Raw genomic sequence first — 18,445 nt, forward strand, 5'->3', positions numbered from 1 at the left:
CGAAAATGATCTTGATTAAATATACAACTACCAGGAATAGATATCACTATTTGTTTATTAGTAGCATGACATCATTTCAAACCCATTGGGTCAAAACAACCCAAAAAGGGAATAATGTAGATATTAAATAGCAGTGGGCTAACTGAAGATCCTTGGATACACCACAGTTAACTCTAGACGAGGAGCAGTAGAAAGGAGTGAGAAGCAAGGTAGGAAACTATGGGGTCTATTAGGATGGCAGGCGGATCGCCACCGCCCTCCTGGCAGTGGCGATTCGCCTGCCAAAACACCCTGCCGGACAGCCTTTTACCCCCTGCCGCATTAGCATGGCGGGGGTACCGCAGCGGACCGAAAGACCGTCCGCTGCTTTTCCGCCGGTAGGCAATTGTCACGATTGCCTACCGGCGCCGCCATCCATATTACGATGGTGGCGGTGTAATGCCTTTCTATGGCGGAGACTCTGCCATGGAAAGGCATGCAGTGTTTCCTTTGGGGGCCCACTGCAGGCCCCCAGGGGGGTGGGGAGGTGGGGCACTGCACTTGGGGGTATCCATGTTACCACCCCAACATTGGCATACACAAGGTGGCAGGCACCGTGCGGTGCCTGTCACGTTGTGCATACCAATGCACCACATGCATATACTGCATTGTGGTAGGTGCTGCTTACAGCACCGCCCGCCACAATGCAATATATGCAAGATGCGACCGCCAGGGTGGCGGTCGCATCCTAATTGGCGGTGCGGGACCGCCGCACCACTGGCGGCCGGTCCCCGCACTGCTAGGGTGGCGGGTGGACTGGAGTCCGCCAGCCATCCTAATAGACCCTTATGTGTTGAAAATAAATGATCTCAACATCTGAGAACCTCTAGACCAGGGGTCTTCAAACTGTGGGGCGCGACCCCCAGGGGGGCCGTGGAGTGATGTGAAGGGGTCGCGCATTTCACAGTCAGACTTCTGCCCTGGCCTACAGGGCTTCAGCTTCCCTCCCCCCCTTCCTGTGTCTCAGCACGGGCTGCTGCAGTGCAGCTCGCGATGAAGGGGGCTCGGCTGGGCAGTGTCGGGAGTCTTATCTCCGGCATGCCTGAGTTTTTCACAGGTCTTTAAAGACCATTTGCATATTTACATGCCTTTGTTAACTAGTTACCCAGGCTTAGTTTTTGTTATGGTTCGAGTATCCCCTGGGCCCCAACTCTGCCTCTTCCTTACATTTGTATTTTTACACTTACTGCTGTAGGGTGAGAAAGCATTTAATGAAAAGAAATATAAAGTTGGGTTGCCTGAGGAAAAATGCCTGCTGTGCGTTGTTTAAAGAGCCTGCAGAGACCTGCTCTTGAGAATAAAAAAGTATATATTAATTAGTTATGTAACTTTTCTGTCTTTGTTCTCTTTAATTTTCAGTCATGGATCATTGAGGCAGCCATAGAACACAATTAAAAGTGACACAATTAAAACTGCTTTCTATTTATATTTGCTGTTCTAAGTATTCACAGATAAGTGCTAAAAAAAACAGCTTTAGGTGACTGCTTATTTTTGGGCCATCGAAATATTGAGCTGGTAACCCTGATCATAAGACTGGAAGTTTGTTGCAGGATCAGCAGATTATTTATTTCCTCCACCCTCGATGCCCGAATAATGCCATTATAGCAATAGTTTAACTTATATCTGAAATCCTACGCTTCAAGTTTCTGTGAATGCACCCTGCATTCAGACAACGCACTCCTCTTTCTCGCCTTCACTTTCATGCTCACCCTGCACTCACAGCGATCACAATGCACTCACACTGATCACCATGCACGCATAGCGATCACAATGCACTCACACTGATCGCTATGCACTCACAGCAATCGCCATGCACTCACAGCGATCACCATGCACTCACAGCGATCACAATGCACTCACAGTGATCACAATGCACTCACAGTGATCGCCATGCACTCACAGCGATCGCCATGCACTCACAACGATCGCCATGCACTCACAACGATCGCCATGCACTCACAGCGATCGCCATGCACTCACAGCGATCGCCATGCACTCACAGCGATCACCATGCACTCACAGCGATCGCCATGCACTCACAGCGATCACAATGCACTCACAGTGATCACAATGCACTCACAGTGATCACAATGCACTCACGCTGATCACAATGCCCTCACATCATTCACCCGCTCACCCTCACTCACACTGATCCCCATGCACTCACACTGATCACAATGCACTCACACTGATCCCCATGCACTCACAACATTCACCCGCTCACCCTGCACTCACAGTGATCACAATGCACTCACACTGATCACCATGCACTCATAGCGATCACAATGCACTCACACTGATCGCCATGCACTCACAGCGATTGCCATGCACTCACAGAGATCACAATGCACTCACACTGATCACAATGCACTCACACTGATCACAATGTACTCACACTGATCCCCATGCACTCACAACATTCACCCGCTCACCCTGCACTCACAGTGATCACAATGCACTCACACTGATCACCATGCACTCATAGCGATCACAATGCACTCACACTGATCGCCATGCACTCACAGCGATTGCCATGCACTCACAGAGATCACAATGCACTCACAGAGATCACAATGCACTCACACTGATCACAATGCACTCACACTGATCACAATGTACTCACACCATTCACCCGCTCACCCTGCACACAGTGATCACAATGCACTCACAGTGATCACAATGCACTCACACTGGTCACCATGCACTCACAACATTCAACCGCTCACCCTGCACTCACAGTGATCACTCTGCACTAAAAATATGCTTGCATTGTTCATCCTGTACCTCACCATGCAGTCACACAAGCGCACTACTCACCCTGCACTCATGTGACACTTCACTCACCTGTCCCCCCCTCACTGCTCAATCTGTAGCTCACTCCAACAAGGCCATCACTAACCATGCATTAATTCGTCCCACTCTGCACTTACAGCCGAACGTGTGGAGGGGGAGGCCCTTCACAAAGGTTGACTAGACATCTTTCTGATGTTAATTGTTGTATTTTAGTTATAAACTGGTACTGATGTGGTGAAATCTTTCCTCAGTGTTACTGTGTTTAAAACATTTCAAAATAATAAAGCAATGCTATCCCAAAATACGTGGCATCACAGAATATTATTTACATTTTCTACACACACAATTTAGTCAAGCCTGTCGCATAATTTGGTCCTCACCTGCCTCATATTTGCAGTAGCCCTGCCTACAGGTTTAGAAATTTTTGTCAGGAGGGGGTCCTTACACCTGAAAATGTTGACAGGGGGGTCTCGGCATCCAAAAGTTTGAAGACCTCTGCTCTAGGCCAATATCTTTTTCAAAAAGACGCTTGATGAGGACAGTGTAAGACACAGTATCAGATGATGCAGAGAGGTCAAGTACACCAGGGAGCCTGATCCACAATGGTCTAAGATGGCTCTAACGTCCTTAGACACTGACAGAAGCGCAGTTTCCATACTGTAATGAGGCCGAAAGCCTGACTGTGTACAATAAAGTAAATTGGTCCCTTTACCTAAGATCTTAGAATGGAATGGAAGAAGGGAGCTAGGGCGATGGAGACTGGGGTAGTTGTAGGCTTCTTCAGAAGCTGCATAACCATTTTGTACTTCCAGATGGAGGGGAAAGGTGTTGGAAAAAGAAAGACTACAAAGCTCAGTGACTATTGGAATTCAAATGTTTTCTGCTAAGGAGTAGACATGAGATGGGCAAGCGTCTATGAGTGAATCCAATTATGACAAAAAGAGGGCAGACTTACTCATTTCATTGGTTAGCAGCGAAAAGTCAGAAAAGAGGGACCAGCACTGAAGAGAAAGGAATGCTCATAAATATCTAAAGAATTTAGGGAAGGTAGTTCCGTGAAACTAGAATGAATGTATGAGATTTTGACGTGGAAGAACGTTGCGTTAGTTATCACAGAGTTCCTGCGATGGTGCGATATTGTTGCTGCAAGCCTTTGAATTCACAGATTTTTAACAAATGAAAGCATTTCTTTGGAAGCGTTCTTGGCAGTATAGATTTCTAGAAGAATAATAGGAAATGCAAGCCTTGTGTTTAAGGCATTTTAGCTCTGTAGCTGTGTATTGTATTGGGGATATAGGATTTCCCACAGGTCTATTCTGTGGTTTTACAGTGATGCTTAGCATCATGCAATTTGGCAGAAAACCATGGGGCGACATAATTTTTCCTCACCAAACAAGAAGATTTTGAAGGGGCTATATGATCAAGAGTAGACAAGATCTAGTAATGGATGTTTTCAGTAGCGCAAGAAATATCAGCAGTGAGCCAGAGAGGGGCTGTTGTTATGGTAGTTAATAGGATCTCTTGATTAACTCTGAACTAAGGCCGGGAGAACACAGGAGAGGGAGTAGACTTGGAAAGGCTTTGCGGTTGGGAGAAGGGCATATTAACTGGGAAAACTAAAGGGTCGATACAGATTAGAGGTGTGGGAAAAACTACAGAGAGTGCTTCTAGGTTGGTAAAAACAGGGTCCAGGAAGTGGCCAGCCAGGAGAATGGGTGACATTACTTTCTGTATACCAAGCACCTCAAGCAAGTGTTATGTTATGTTAATATCATTTATTTTGCGCACAGATGCTCCAGCTAAGGAGCGTCCTGGCACAAGGAAAAGGTGAACATAACACAACGCAGAAGGAAACAGTAAAGTGCAGAAAGTCAGTATAAGAGGAATTAAAACAGGTGAGTTTTCACGGCCCTACGGAATGCTAATAGATCCTCTAACAGGCGGATTTCCAAAGGGAGGGAGTTCCAAAGAGCCGCAGCTCTCACACGAAAAGAGCGACCGCCCATCCGGCTAAGCCTGAAACGCGGGATAACCGCAAGGGATTGCCCAAGAGATCTAAGAGCGCGAGTCGGGACATAGGCGGATAAGAGATTATTGAGAATCTCAGGTGCCGACCCTTTTAAAATTTTGAAGGCAAGGCTAAGGGCCTTAAAGTGGATTCGACTTTTGATCGGTAACCAATGTAGGGACCGCAGAGTATTGGAACTGGGACAGGACCTCGGCAGACCCACCACTGCTCTCGCAGCCGCGTTCTGTACGCGCTGCAAGCGAACGATCTCAGATTGGTTAACTCCCAGCAGGAGCGAGCTGGCATAGTCCAGCCGGGAGATAATCGTCGCTTGGATAACCAACTGTCTCGTCGGAGCATCAAAAAATTTGAGCACCGGCCTTAGCCCACACAGAACACCAAAACAGCATGCCGCCACTCTCTTAGTGTGGGTAGTGAAGCAGAGGGTGTGATCTAACCACACTCCCAGGTTTCTAAGTTCCAGCACTGGTGTAGGGGCTGGCCCTAACTCCAGAGGCCACCAGTTGTCCCCCCAGCGATCTGCTCCCCTCCCAACGATCATCACCTCAGTTTTTTTCGCGTTCAGCTGGAGACAGTTGTTATTCATCCAGCTGGCCACCTCTCTCAGCCCATCTCGGAACGTGGGGGCATCCTGTTCGACATCCCCGCTGATCGTGACCGCTAGCTGCGTGTCGTCGGCATACGAGACCATGGTTAGGCCCCACTGCCTGGCGACATCAGCCAGCGGCCGCACGTACAAGTTGAAAAGCGTGGGACTCAGCGAGGAGCCCTGAGGGACCCCCAGGTCCAGCTGATGGAATTTGGACTGAAAAGGAGGGGTGGCAACGCAGAAGGAGCGATCGCTAAGGAAGGAACAGAACCACTGCAGAGCAGAGCCACAGATGCCAATGTCCTCCAGGCGGTGCAGAAGGATGCGATGGGACACCGTGTCAAAGGCAGCGCTAAGGTCTAATAAGATGAGCGCTGCCGTTTGACCTGCATCCAACACACTCCGCAGATGTTCTACCATTGCCAGAAGGGCGGTCTCCGTGCTGTGACCAGCACGGAACCCATTCTGTGTAGGGTCGAGGACATTGGCCCGGGCCATATGCTCGGATAGAGTCAGGTTGACGTGAGCTTCCATGACTTTGGCCGGCCAGGGAAGCAATGAAATCGGGCGGTAGTTTTCCGGTTTTAAAGGATCCAATGATGGTTTTTTCAGGATCGGGGAAACCACCGCCTGCTTCCACTTGGCAGGAACCGTACCTGAAGTCAAGGAGAGGTTAATCAGCGAACACACTACAGTGCGCCCCTGAAAAGAGGGATCTCTAAAGAGGGCTATTAGAGTGGTAGAGTCGGAGGATTCCAAATTATCCAGATGAAAATTAAAGTCTCCTAATATGGTTCAATTTGTGTCCTTAGGTATGTAAAGACCTAGATAGCCCACAGATTCCACACAAAACTGGTTCTGGGGCTACAGGGTGACAGATAAGAGCCTCTGAGAAGGAAAAAGTAGAGCTAGTCTTAAGAGGAAAATAGGCACTCTACACTTCAGAATTCAGTTGAATCCAGAAAGGTGCATGAAAAAGAGGATTGCTAAACAATAGCCATGTGCCAGCCTTGCATATGTGGTCGGTCATGGTGCCCGGTGGTACAGCCAGAAGTAGTAGCAAGGAGATTCTAGGCTACGGTAGATTCCTTTAGCCAGGTCTCTGTTAAAACAAATTATGTTGGGCCAATTGCAAGTAATATAGTAGTCAATCTGTGGGAAATGTTTGTGCAAGGATCAATAGTTGAGTACAAAGCACCTCTGTGGGGGAAGGTGTTTGGAGGATCTGACTAGCACAGTCTGACATTGGTAATGAAAGAGACCGATATGATCGCAAATGGTCTACAGATGTTGAATATTTACGCTGGAATGAAAAAGCTGGATTTAAAGCTGGGACATAGCAGGACCAGGGGTCCTTCCACCCAGGAGTTGGACCCAGCTTTCATTTTTAAAAAAAAACATTATAGCAGCCCTGACAGACCAATAACATTGCTTTTTCTAAAGTGCGTCATGCTACAACAAACAGCATTTTAGTACACTTTACAATTTAAGAAGATACGTGGCACAGGAAGCACAACGTCTAGCAGCTCACCAAGAGCCTATTGAGGTGTTCATTAAAAAAGAGGGAATGAAATAGTCATATGGGACACAAGTACATCGTGGAACAGTGCAACTCGCTTCTCTCATTTTATACTGAGACAAGAATTCATGGAGGTGCTCTCTAGGCCCTTTTTTGAGCCCCTTCACAATGTTGGCAGGGCTACAATTATGTTATGTTTAATTGCTAAAGTATGTAATGGAATGGGCGTTTGGACAAAATAGAGAGTTGTAAAAATATTGAAGACAATAATATTGGAAACAAAATATCGTGATGCAAAAATATCGTTGTCAAGAATATTGTTTTTTAAGGTAAGTAATGTTGCTTTTTAGAATATTTTTTTTAAAATTATTTTCAGTAAAATAGTTGTAAAAAATCGCGGTGGTGATGTCTGTGAACACCTGCACTACTCTCTACTCTTCCATTGACAGAGGGAAGGAATGCCTTCAGTGCATGACGAATCGCCCGTAGCTCCAGAAGATTGATGTGGAGCCTGGCCTCCGCCAGAGACCAGGGGCCTCTAATCTCTGCCTCTCCCATGTGGCCGCCCCATCCCAGGAGTGACGCATCTGTCACCACTGTGAACCCTGGTTGGGGAAGGGAGAGGGATCTTTTGTTTACCCAATCCTGGTTCATTAGCCACCACTGCAATTCGTGTGCAGTGCCCTCCGAGATATGGACGAAATCTGAAAGATTCCCCCTGATGCTGCACCCACTGAAACTTCAGGTCCCACTGCAGAGCCCGCATATGCCACATGGCATGGTCCACCAGCAGGATGCAGGAGGCCACGAGGCCCAGCAGCCTCAAGGTCATTCTCACTGAACTCCAAGATAGAGGATGAAACATCAGCATCATAGCCCGAATATCCCAGACTCGCTGCTCGGGAGGATAGGCCCGAAATTGTAGTGTCCAGAACTGCTCCGATGAAAAGGAGCTTCTGGGAGGGAATCAGGTGCGACTTCGGCATGTTGATAGTGAACCTCAGCGAGTGCAGGAGGTCCGCGGTAGTGTGGAGGTGGGAGACAACAGACTGGGGCGAGCCCGCCTTTAACAGCCAGTCGTTGAGATAGGGGAAGACTGGAACCCCTGATCTGCGCAGATGAGCTGAGACCACCGCCATCACTTTCGTGAACACCCGAGGGGAGCTGGTAAGGCCAAAGGGGATCACGGTAAACTGAAAATGCTCGTGGCCTACCGTGAACCATAGATAACGCCTGTTAAAAAGTGACTAAGGGTACTGCTATCTACAGATCTACTCTGGCTGGCACGGAAAAAGAAAACTGACGTCAGCGCACAGGGGAGGTGTCTAAGTAGATACCGTGATGTCATACTATCGATCACGCTGACAACGACAAAAGTGGAGTTGACGGACACCACCTACCGACACGCAGGGGTACTGCTGAGGAGAAAAAAAATCTCCAGAACCAGTCTGACACATGGGGGTAATTCTAAAGTAAGGCATCTATTACTAACAGTCTCTTTCAGATATTTTATCTAACTAGGCACACATATGCTGTTGTCATCACTAAGATAAAGAAACTACAGCACATACTGTGGTAGGAAGAAATACCCCAATGTCAAACACATCTTAACCTGTACTGTTAATCAAACAACTGATTCCAAAAGCCCCATCACAGTCCAAACCTCATAGCCTGCATTTTATGTCCAAAGTCCAGGGGGGTAGGTCTCAACTGCAGAGTAGTACATACCAGCATTGCCCAATTCGTCTCCACTGTGTGCCAAAATAATAGAATGGCTAGAAGTTTAACACAGAGTATTGCTTTGGGATTCAGATTTCACTATCTTGTGTTATTTGTAGGTGATGTTGGAGCAGTACAAACAGACTCTAAAAATGGAAGATTTTGAAAAAGACACTGCAATCAAATTGGTTACACAGAAACCAACCTCTGAATTTGTGGGGAGACAAAATTACAGCTGAGGGCTAGGTTGCCAATAATCACTAGATATGTTGGCTGTGAATTACATTTTAAGGCTTTTAGTAGAGAGATGTGAATTGAGAAAGGTGTGCGGGGGGAGAGCAGCTGATTCCGATCTTTCAGGTATATCATTTTTAGTATTAGTGTCTTGATTTGTTCATTTTTGAAAAATATATCCTAAAAATTTTTGTAATCTGCCCAACCAAACTAAAATATACTAATCGGGGGCAGAGCTTGAGGGAGTCTGGGATAGTAGCTTTCCTCACACGTCCCCAACCTCAGTGCCAAATTTTGCTGCTCAGCAAACCTCAGGTGAGGAATGATAGCTACAAAGAGAGAAGCAGAAGAGTGATTGGTCTGCTGCTTCAATGGACATATCAGAGAGGTGACAGCAGTGTCTGTGATGAAGGTCTCTGGTGCAGCTCCTGATAGCTGGGTTCAGCTGAGATGCACCAAGACTGATGGGGGACAGAGGAAGTTAGGAGGAACAAGGAGGCATGGCCCACTGGAAAGTTTGACACACAACTGAAGAGAAAATGGGGAAGTTGGATTTTCCTGATGTGCATGCCACCATTCACCTCCCCCAGAGAAGAGGGTTATCATGGTAAGAACTTAGATTTACCCGTGAGGTCGCAGTGCACGCTTAGAACTGTTCCTCTAAGGTTGCGGTTGATCATTTTTAGTTCTCATTGTGTTGGCAGGGACTGTACTGGAAGGACAGGAGTGACTTGTCGCACAAAATGGAGCTCTTGTCTCATCAGTGAGCAGACCATACAAAGCTTTCTCCAATGGTAGTGGCTGTGGACTAGCCTTATTCCTCTTTCCAGTCTGTATCGGCCCCTGTGCTTCTTCAATACACTTATTCTTGGTTTTGAAGCAATTATTTATAAATATTGATAATGGGATTGAGTTATATATGACAGTAGTGGTGTCTGTTTTTCTATGTGCATCTTGCTTAATTGCACTGTGTTATTTGTGTTTATACTTAATTTTGAGAAAAAAAGATCTAAGTCTAAAAATTTCCAATTGATAATTTACTTTAAATATTTACAGCTGGGGCAACTGTTTAATTTGGATTCCAGGTTTTAAGTGTAATATTTGTTGCTTGCAAACCAGCTGATATATTAAAAGAGACATCAAGCACATGTGACAATTGGAAATCGATGCCCCCAATAGTATCCTCTGGCAAGACCGAGATTAAAAGGATATGGCTATCAACGCCACTAGTTTCAACATGAGACAACATCATGTTACTGTAAGATGAACTGAACTGATTCATGAATGGATGTGGCCAAACAACATTAAAAACGAACGCAATAATAACTACTTATTTAGCTTGTGTGAAAATTCACGTGGTAATGGCAACCTCAATGGTACTTGGTTCACAGACCTCAGAAGAATGAAGCACTCCTGCGGGGAACGGGCTCTGTCATATGGCGAGTACCCACAATTGGCTTCAATGTGTGTTCAAACAATGTAATTAATGTACTGCCTTTTTTAGGGCGAGCTGGTGTAATCAGCGCGAAGCGCTGCGTCCAGCGAAGGCTCTTTTGTTATCCACTTGCTGGGAATCTGGGACAAGGGATGGGAACACGCAGGGCCGTTGGCGATTTTAGCATGTGTGCGCGCACGTACAGCCCTGCGCCGTGCACATCTCCTGTCCCGCTTCTAAGGCAATTCAGCCTCCTGCAATATAGCGCGTGTGCATACACACACATGCATACATACATACATACACACGCATACACACACGCAAAGACACACACCACACACGCACACACACACCCGCAAACACATCCCCACCCCCCCCAATCGGCACAACCATTAGACTAATGGAGATTCCCCCACTCCCCCGGTCTGCGGGGGGAACTGCTCAGCAGCTGGCTGCGGCGCTTTTCGAGAGCACTCCAGCTCCTCTGCCAGCACAACGCTGGCTCTCCCCTTAGGCATGGGAGCCCGCAGTGCTATCCGCTGGTCTTCACCCGGGCCCCGTCCTGGGACCCGGGACTTCAGCTCCCGCACTTCGCTTTAGCGCCGGGGCTCCCTCTTCCTAACGAAAGTTAGAATTGACGCGCATGCGCGGGCAGCCCCCGTCCTCCCAGGTCTCCTCACAGCCCGGATACTAAGCTGCTTTCTGTTTCGCTTATCTCCCTGCCTCAGCTTGTTTATATGTATGTTGTATATTTAAGGCAGCGGAGAAGCTGTACAGTGTTGAATGCAAAGACCGAATCGGAGACTGAATTTGGGCTGTTTGTGGCGCAGAGGAGGGTAGTTTGCTATGTTGCAATCTAGTGATCTTCCCTTTATATGACCGTCCAGATCGTTGGCTACTGCTCAGATGGAGTCTTCAAATCCACCATTCGTCTTTCTAAGTTCTGCAGTTTTCTCTTGTTTTACGTACATCTTTTCTGGTAACATATAGCGGCAACCCTTGTGCAGCTTCTTGCACAGAGACATCGTGCTTAATTTTATCCTGAAGAATACATCAGCCTTCATGACGAGATGCCCGGGGTGGAAGCCCCAGAACGACACTGCACACAGACAACACCACACACTGCTGCACGCCTCACACAGCTGCACGCCACACACAGCTGCACGCCACACACAGCTGCACGCCACACAGCTGCACGCCACACAGCTGCACGCCACACACTGCTGCATGCAAAACACTGCTGCACGCAAAACACTGCTGCACGCAAAACACTGCTGCACGCCACACTGCTGCACGCCACACGCTGCTGCACGCCACTCTTCTGCACGCAACACACTGCTGCACGGAAAACACTACTGCACGCCACACACTGCTGCACGCCACACATTGCTGCACGCCACACACTGCTGCACGCCACACACTGCTGCACGCTGCACGCCACACACACAGCTGCACGCCACACACAGCTGCACGCCACACACTGCTGCATGCCACACACTGCTGCACGCACTGCTGCACGCCATACACTGCTGCACGCCACACACTGCTGCACGCCTCACACTGCTGCACGCCTCACACTGCTGCACGCCTCACACTGCTGAGCGCCTCACACTGCTGAGCGCCTCACACTGCTGCACGCCTCACACTGCTGCATGCCTCACACTGCTGCACGCCACACACTGCTGCACACTGCTGCATTCGAACACTGCTGCGTGCTGCACACTGCTGCACGCCTCCCACTGCTGCCCGCCTCACACTGCTGCACGCCTCACACTGCTGCACGCCTCACGACACACACTGCTGCACGCCACACTGTTGCATGCCCCACACTGCTGCATTACTCATACTGCTGCATGCTGCACTCTTCCGCACGCCTCACACTGCTGCCCGCCTCACACTGCTGCACGCCTCACACTGCTGCACACTGCTGCACGCCTCCCACTGCTGCACGCCACACACTGCTGCACGCCTCACACTGCTGCACGCCACACACTGCTGCACGCCTCATACTGCTGCACGCCTCATACTGCTGCACGCCTCACAATGCTGCACGCCTCACAATGCTGCACGCCTCACAATGCTGCACGCCTCACACTGCTGCATAACTCATAATGGTGCATGCTGCACACTGCCGCACGCTTCACACTGCTGCCCACCTCACACTGCTGCACACTGCTGCATTACTCACACTGCTGCATCACTCACACACACCACCACATCACTCAGGAACACCATCACATCACTCAGGGACACCACCACATCACTCAGGAACACCACCACATCACTCTGGGACGTGATACCACCACATCACTCTGGGACACCACCACATCACTCTAATACACCACCACATCACTCAGCCCAACCACATCATCACTCAGCACCACAACAGCACTGTCCTTGCTTGATACCAACAAGCATTACCATAGCCAATAGGACTCGCATTATGAAAGTGTAAGCTATTGTCTTGGTGAATAACAATGCTATTAATTTATATATTTTCACAGCCAACACATATTTAAAAAAATTGACCAATAGCTCACACTTTCCTAATGCGAGACCTATTGCATTGCAAATGCTAGTTCAGTTTAGACAGAGAAAAGTGAAGAAATATTGCCCAACCCATGCTCGAACATAACAAGGAAAGACAACTAAACCTCTTAAATAAGGCAGCTCCATCTAATCAAATACATTTTCCGAAAGGCAAAGATGTACCTGCTTCGCAGTGAGACAACAGAACAATGTAAACAATGCTCAAATACCTGATCACAGCAGCAACCAATGTCACATGCTCCAGCTGTCAGGTTACAAGGGCAATCTCCAAGAGGGTGGTACACTTGGTTAGGAATCACTGTTGCGTTTTCTGTAACAATGTACACCAAATTGAGTTTACTAAAGCATTAACTAAATTAATAGCACAGACACACACATTTTTTAAAGCATTACTCAAGTTACAAACAGGCTAAACCTCAGTAAGTTTTTAACTATTTAAAGGTTACACTTTTTTATGCAACGATACACTAGCTAGTGAAAAATCTCCGAGGTTACGAGTGTTGGAATCAGTTACATGCTGGCCATAGAAGCATTCCTTACAGTGGCTCCATCTTATATACTAGCTTTGGGAGATTGGTGCAACAGCAATCATGTCAGAACTAGAGGGTGAATCTGAACTCAGGGTAGACAAGAAAAAAACCCACAAAAGATATGCGTATACAACACTAACTATGAGAGTAATCAAGCAACACTAAGCATTAAAGGGACCCAAACAGCTGTAAAGGGATTAATCCAGGAAAATCTGAACTTGATTGAGACAAAGCAAGGAACAAAGCATACAATCAGTCCTATACACATAGTAATTCATTGGATACAACTCTTCACCTTTCCACCAACAACCAAAAGCCAAGGTTGCTAATCCACCTAGGTAAAACCCATTCCACTGTATCTATTATTTGTGCACCTGAAAAACTTCTTCAAGATTCCAACTCCGACTCCTGAAGCAAAGATGGAAATATTACAAGGACTCAAACAGCCAGAGTTGTAGATACACTTGTGCACAGTCACACAGCAACAGGTTTCAATCAATAGGAAACACAAGGAGATGATGGACGGAGTGCTGAAACTTTTCAGACACTCACCCCCAGTCACAGATCTGAGTTGAATCCATCATCATTCTTTAGCTCACTTCGCCAGTTCAGACCCAGCTATATGCAAATCAGTCTTAACCCTGTGCCTCATGGGAACAGTCCACCCTGAACTGCCAAGCCAGGTCTTCCCTGAACCGGAAACAATCATCATGGCACAGGGTCAAGACTGATTTGCATATGGCTGTGTCTGAACTGGGGTGGTGCTGGGGCATACTGCACAATGTACGAATGTCTAGAACAACATAACTGGAAAGTCGGCATGCAAGCAGATGAAATGTTTACCTTTAAAAGATCACACTTTTTGTGTGGCTTCTTGCTTAAAATAAGCAATGGTACATCTTACATAAGTACAGTTAATTTATATTTATTGGATTATTCAGGGAAATAGGGGCTTTGTGTACTTTAAACTGGATGGAAAATCCCTGATGTTAAAAAAATAATGTACAAACTTTCCCTGACTACACACACGAGCATGGCTGGAACATAGTGACATTTAATTTGATTCGACTCTTACCCTGAATGTCTAACTAGTATCATCATTCTGAATTCCATAACAAGTACGCATTTACTACCAATAACCTAAAATGACATACTGCAATACCTTAAACAGTTCCACACCCCTGTACTAGCTAGTATACAGCAGTGGCTTTCTTCAAAACTGACGTTCTGCGTACAGGGGGTCACCTGTGACAATTCAACCCATACATACTGAAATGAAATAAATGTGTTGCGACTCTGATCGGACTTTCTTACCTGACACTGTTCCTGTGAAAGTGGAATTTGAATAGATCTCTGCTTGAATGATCAGACTTGCAACCACTGTCGAATTCTGGCAGGCCACCACCTGAAAGGTTCGGGCCACACAGAGAGTGCAGCAGTTCGCCTCGTTGGTGGGGCATAGGGGGCTACCCCACGTCAATGTCACTTTGAAGGTATTCTAAGTGAGAGGGGAAAATAAATATTGTTTAGTTTTGAAATTTCAAGATCCTTTAAACAGGGCTGTAAAATGAAGAGTATAACTTGAAGGTGGACTAGGATCAGGATACCTCTGTAGTCAGATCAGCTCCGCGCCTGGTCTCAACGCTAAAACACGTTAATATCTGTAGATCTGCCCTTGAATGTTCCAGTGCCACTAATCCACTGTCGTTTCACCTGCAGCAATTCAATTTCATTGACTACTTTTTGTTTCCACCACCTCTGCTAGGAGGATGGCCAACGCTGTCGCTGCTTCCGGCGTTGCTTAAGCTGCTCTTTCCACGGTCTGCCTTCTACATCTCAGATAGTAGAGTACTCTTCTGTTGAAAAACTTCTGATAAACCTGCTAATGTGTTCATTCCCTTCATGAATCGGACAGTCTCTGTGAAAGGTCTACCTCTCTCCTCGCCGTCCTTACCTCACTCACCTCACTCATTCAGAATATTGGGCTCGACTATGCAGATATATGTGGTTTAATTCACACACTGTTTCGTAGGCTCCATGCTATCCTGTTCGAATTCGGTCTCCAACCTGATATTTGGCTTACTCTAAAACGTTTCACTGGCAAAGATATGAAGAATTATTACAACCACCCTATACACAAGACTACCTTTATCTGTATTTCTTTAGTGCTATGTGTTCTACAGAACCGCATAAAATACAACAACAGTCTTGAGCAACTTTTTGCATGCGGCACAAAAACTAATTTCTGTCACAGTGTTGGCCAAGTTGTGGTATAGATAAGCAGTTCAAAAGCAGAATAATAAACAAACAAGGCCAATTGGTGTCAACTTTAAAATGTGTGTGCTAAACTATTGCCTTTGCCAATGCTTATGTATTACACATGGTTACAAACAAAGTAAAGAAAAAAACATTTAAAACACTGAGAGGGGGCAGGTCATATCTTAAGGGTTCTCAAAAGTGAACAATTCATTTAATATTTTCAATATTTATAAATAGCATAGTTGATTTTTCAAATAGAACATAGGACACTGAGCAGAGTTTGAAATCCAGCTTAAAAATAATACTGAGGACTAGTTGCAAGTATTTAAAAATAACAGCTGCTTGTGTCAGTATTTAAAGAAACAAGCATTTGCAATGCAATAGGTCTTGCATTTGTTGGAGTTTGAGCTATTGGCATCGTAAATGGCAATTATTTTTGTTTCAGTGGAGTGATTTTTTAAAGAAAAAAGTGCACACTTTATATAGTATTCTTCCGCCCGCCCCGCCCCAGCTAAAGCTCAGTTCAGCCAATCTGAGCATCTGGTTTGGGTGAGGGCGGGCAAGCGCTCAATAACACGCCTAAAAAAATAACGAAGGGATAAGGATAATAAATAGATACCGGAGCTTAGAAAGAAGCAATAATAATTGGATGCCAGGCGCGAGCTACTCCCGGGTGGTCGGCGAGCTACCGGTAGCTCGCGATCGACCGGTTGTAGACCCATGATATAGATCTATACTTTACTGAAAATACAGGCATGACCACAGATCACACAATAGAATGGGATACCTTTAAGGTAGTACTGAGTGGTCTTTGCAGGAACACAGTCTCCGAGGTCAAGAAAACATTAACTGTTTTGAAAGCTAAAGAGACCAAAATATGGGCTTTGGAAACCAAAAGTGTTACAGATGACGATTTGTTTCGAGCACTTGCCAGATTGAAACTAGAACACAAGAAGAACTGAGCGACCTATGCAGGCTAGATTACATGGAGTACATTGCCTGCAACATGCAGAAGGAGACAAAGCACGGTGGCTGCTTGTATGGCTGCTGAAGTAAGAGTGTCCCAGGTCTCTGAAAGGTGCTGTTTGAGCCCCACAAGTTGATGTAGTGAATACTCAAATTGGGATTAATCAGGTATTTGAGGAACCCTACAGAGAGCTATGAAGGGCACATCGGACATGGGGGAGCTCTCAATCGTGGCTTACCTACAGCATATCCTGATGCCACGTAGTGATGCATTACAGCGTCAGGAATTGGAAGATACAATAATGCTGGAGGAGATTAAATTAGTACTTAATCAACTAGCAACAGGCAAAATCCCAGGCACAGATGGCTTAGTTCTCACATTTTTCTCCACCTACAGCTTATGCCTAGCTCTCTACCCTCTAAAGGTATATCATGTGGATTGTGAAAAGGGGACCCTGCCATTCTCTATGAGGAAGGAGTCACTGGTGGTCTTTCCAAAGCATGTCAGGGACCATTTAAACGTGGGCTCTTATCGTCCTTTGTCTCTTTTAAACCTTGACTCGGCTCTGGTCAGTCCTGGGTATGGAGAAATTATCCCTGATGCAGGGGAGGGGGCTAAATATGCGGAGCTGTGACAGCCCTTCCTATCCCTCTTGGCCACTGAATTTTGAGAGGTAACTTGCCCAAGGTATTTGCGCTTACTCCGCTTGTCGCACACGGATGACTGACCTGTGTAGATGTGAATGGTTGCATGTTTGGCACGGGACGATGGATCCGGAACGGGGGAGGGGGGTGGGTAGGTCAGGGAGAAGTTGTGGGAGGGGCGGGATAAGGGTTGGGTTGTTCTTAGTTGTGGCTCTATGGACAAGGGGTTGGCTCCAACTGTCAGGACTACAGCTTCCGAGGACTATTGGTCGATGCGGAAGTACCCTACAGTGCTGTTTCATTCATTTTGCTATGATAATCATCAGCTTGCCACACGTTTTGTACAACAAAACTTCTCTGCTTTGTGAAAGAGCCTTTCTTTATGCAATAAAAAGATTTAATACTAAACTTTGACTACAAAGTGCTTGGGACGGTCCTAATGAGTCATCTTAGCTGTAGTACAGGCAGTGGTGGATACAGATCAAAATGGATTTATCCCGGGCAGGAACACTTTTTGAATCTACATAGAATGCTCTGGGTCATGGATTGGGTGAGGCAACGAGAAATCTAACACTGGGTGGACTCTTTAGACGTGGAAAAGATTTCTGACACCCTGGTATGGCTTTACCTTTTTTCTGTCTTCTACAAACCGGGCCTGAGACCAGAATGCCTGCACTGGGTTTGACAACTATACACTACACCGGTGTCCAGGGTTCACTCCGGTAGGACGATATTCGACATAATAGGGGTGTCCCTTGTCACCTATTATATTTGCAGTTTCCATTGAGCCACTAGTGTGCTTCCTGCGTACTAAGGGATTGCAATGGCGAATTCATGTGGAAGGCAGATGGCATATTGTATCTATGTATGCTGATGACACACTGGTCTATCTCTGGGGAGATGGTACCATTGTACAACATCTAATATAGCAGCCAAATGAGTTGGGAAAGGTATCAGGATTGAAAGTGAATTTGGAAAAGTCCCATCTGTTCCATCTAGTTAAATTATCTGAAGATCATGGGGCAGTACAGCCTACTGTAAAACTGCGGTAGGAACTGAATGCTATTAAACACCTTTGAGAGAATGTTCATCACGATGAGAAGTTTCGGTGAATGGGAATTTGGGGAGAGCACTGATA

The 18,445-nt window shown here is 46.5% G+C and overlaps 1 protein-coding gene across 1 annotated transcript in view; it reads right to left on the reverse strand.

Annotated features, from left to right (window-relative positions):
• Window positions 1-18,445, reverse strand: part of TCTN2 (tectonic family member 2) — a 229,100-nt gene that overhangs the window by 153,644 nt on the left and 57,011 nt on the right. Inside the window, exons 4-5 of the mRNA XM_086942904.1 lie at window positions 14,752-14,935; window positions 13,117-13,217 (exon numbers count right to left, since the gene is read on the reverse strand). Coding sequence (XP_086799030.1) covers window positions 13,117-13,217; window positions 14,752-14,935 — 285 coding nt within the window. The remainder of the gene's footprint in view (window positions 1-13,116; window positions 13,218-14,751; window positions 14,936-18,445) is intronic.

Source organism: Lissotriton vulgaris, chromosome 11, assembly GCF_964263255.1.
Source record: "Lissotriton vulgaris chromosome 11, aLisVul1.2, whole genome shotgun sequence".
Lineage (NCBI taxonomy): Eukaryota > Metazoa > Chordata > Amphibia > Caudata > Salamandridae > Lissotriton > Lissotriton vulgaris.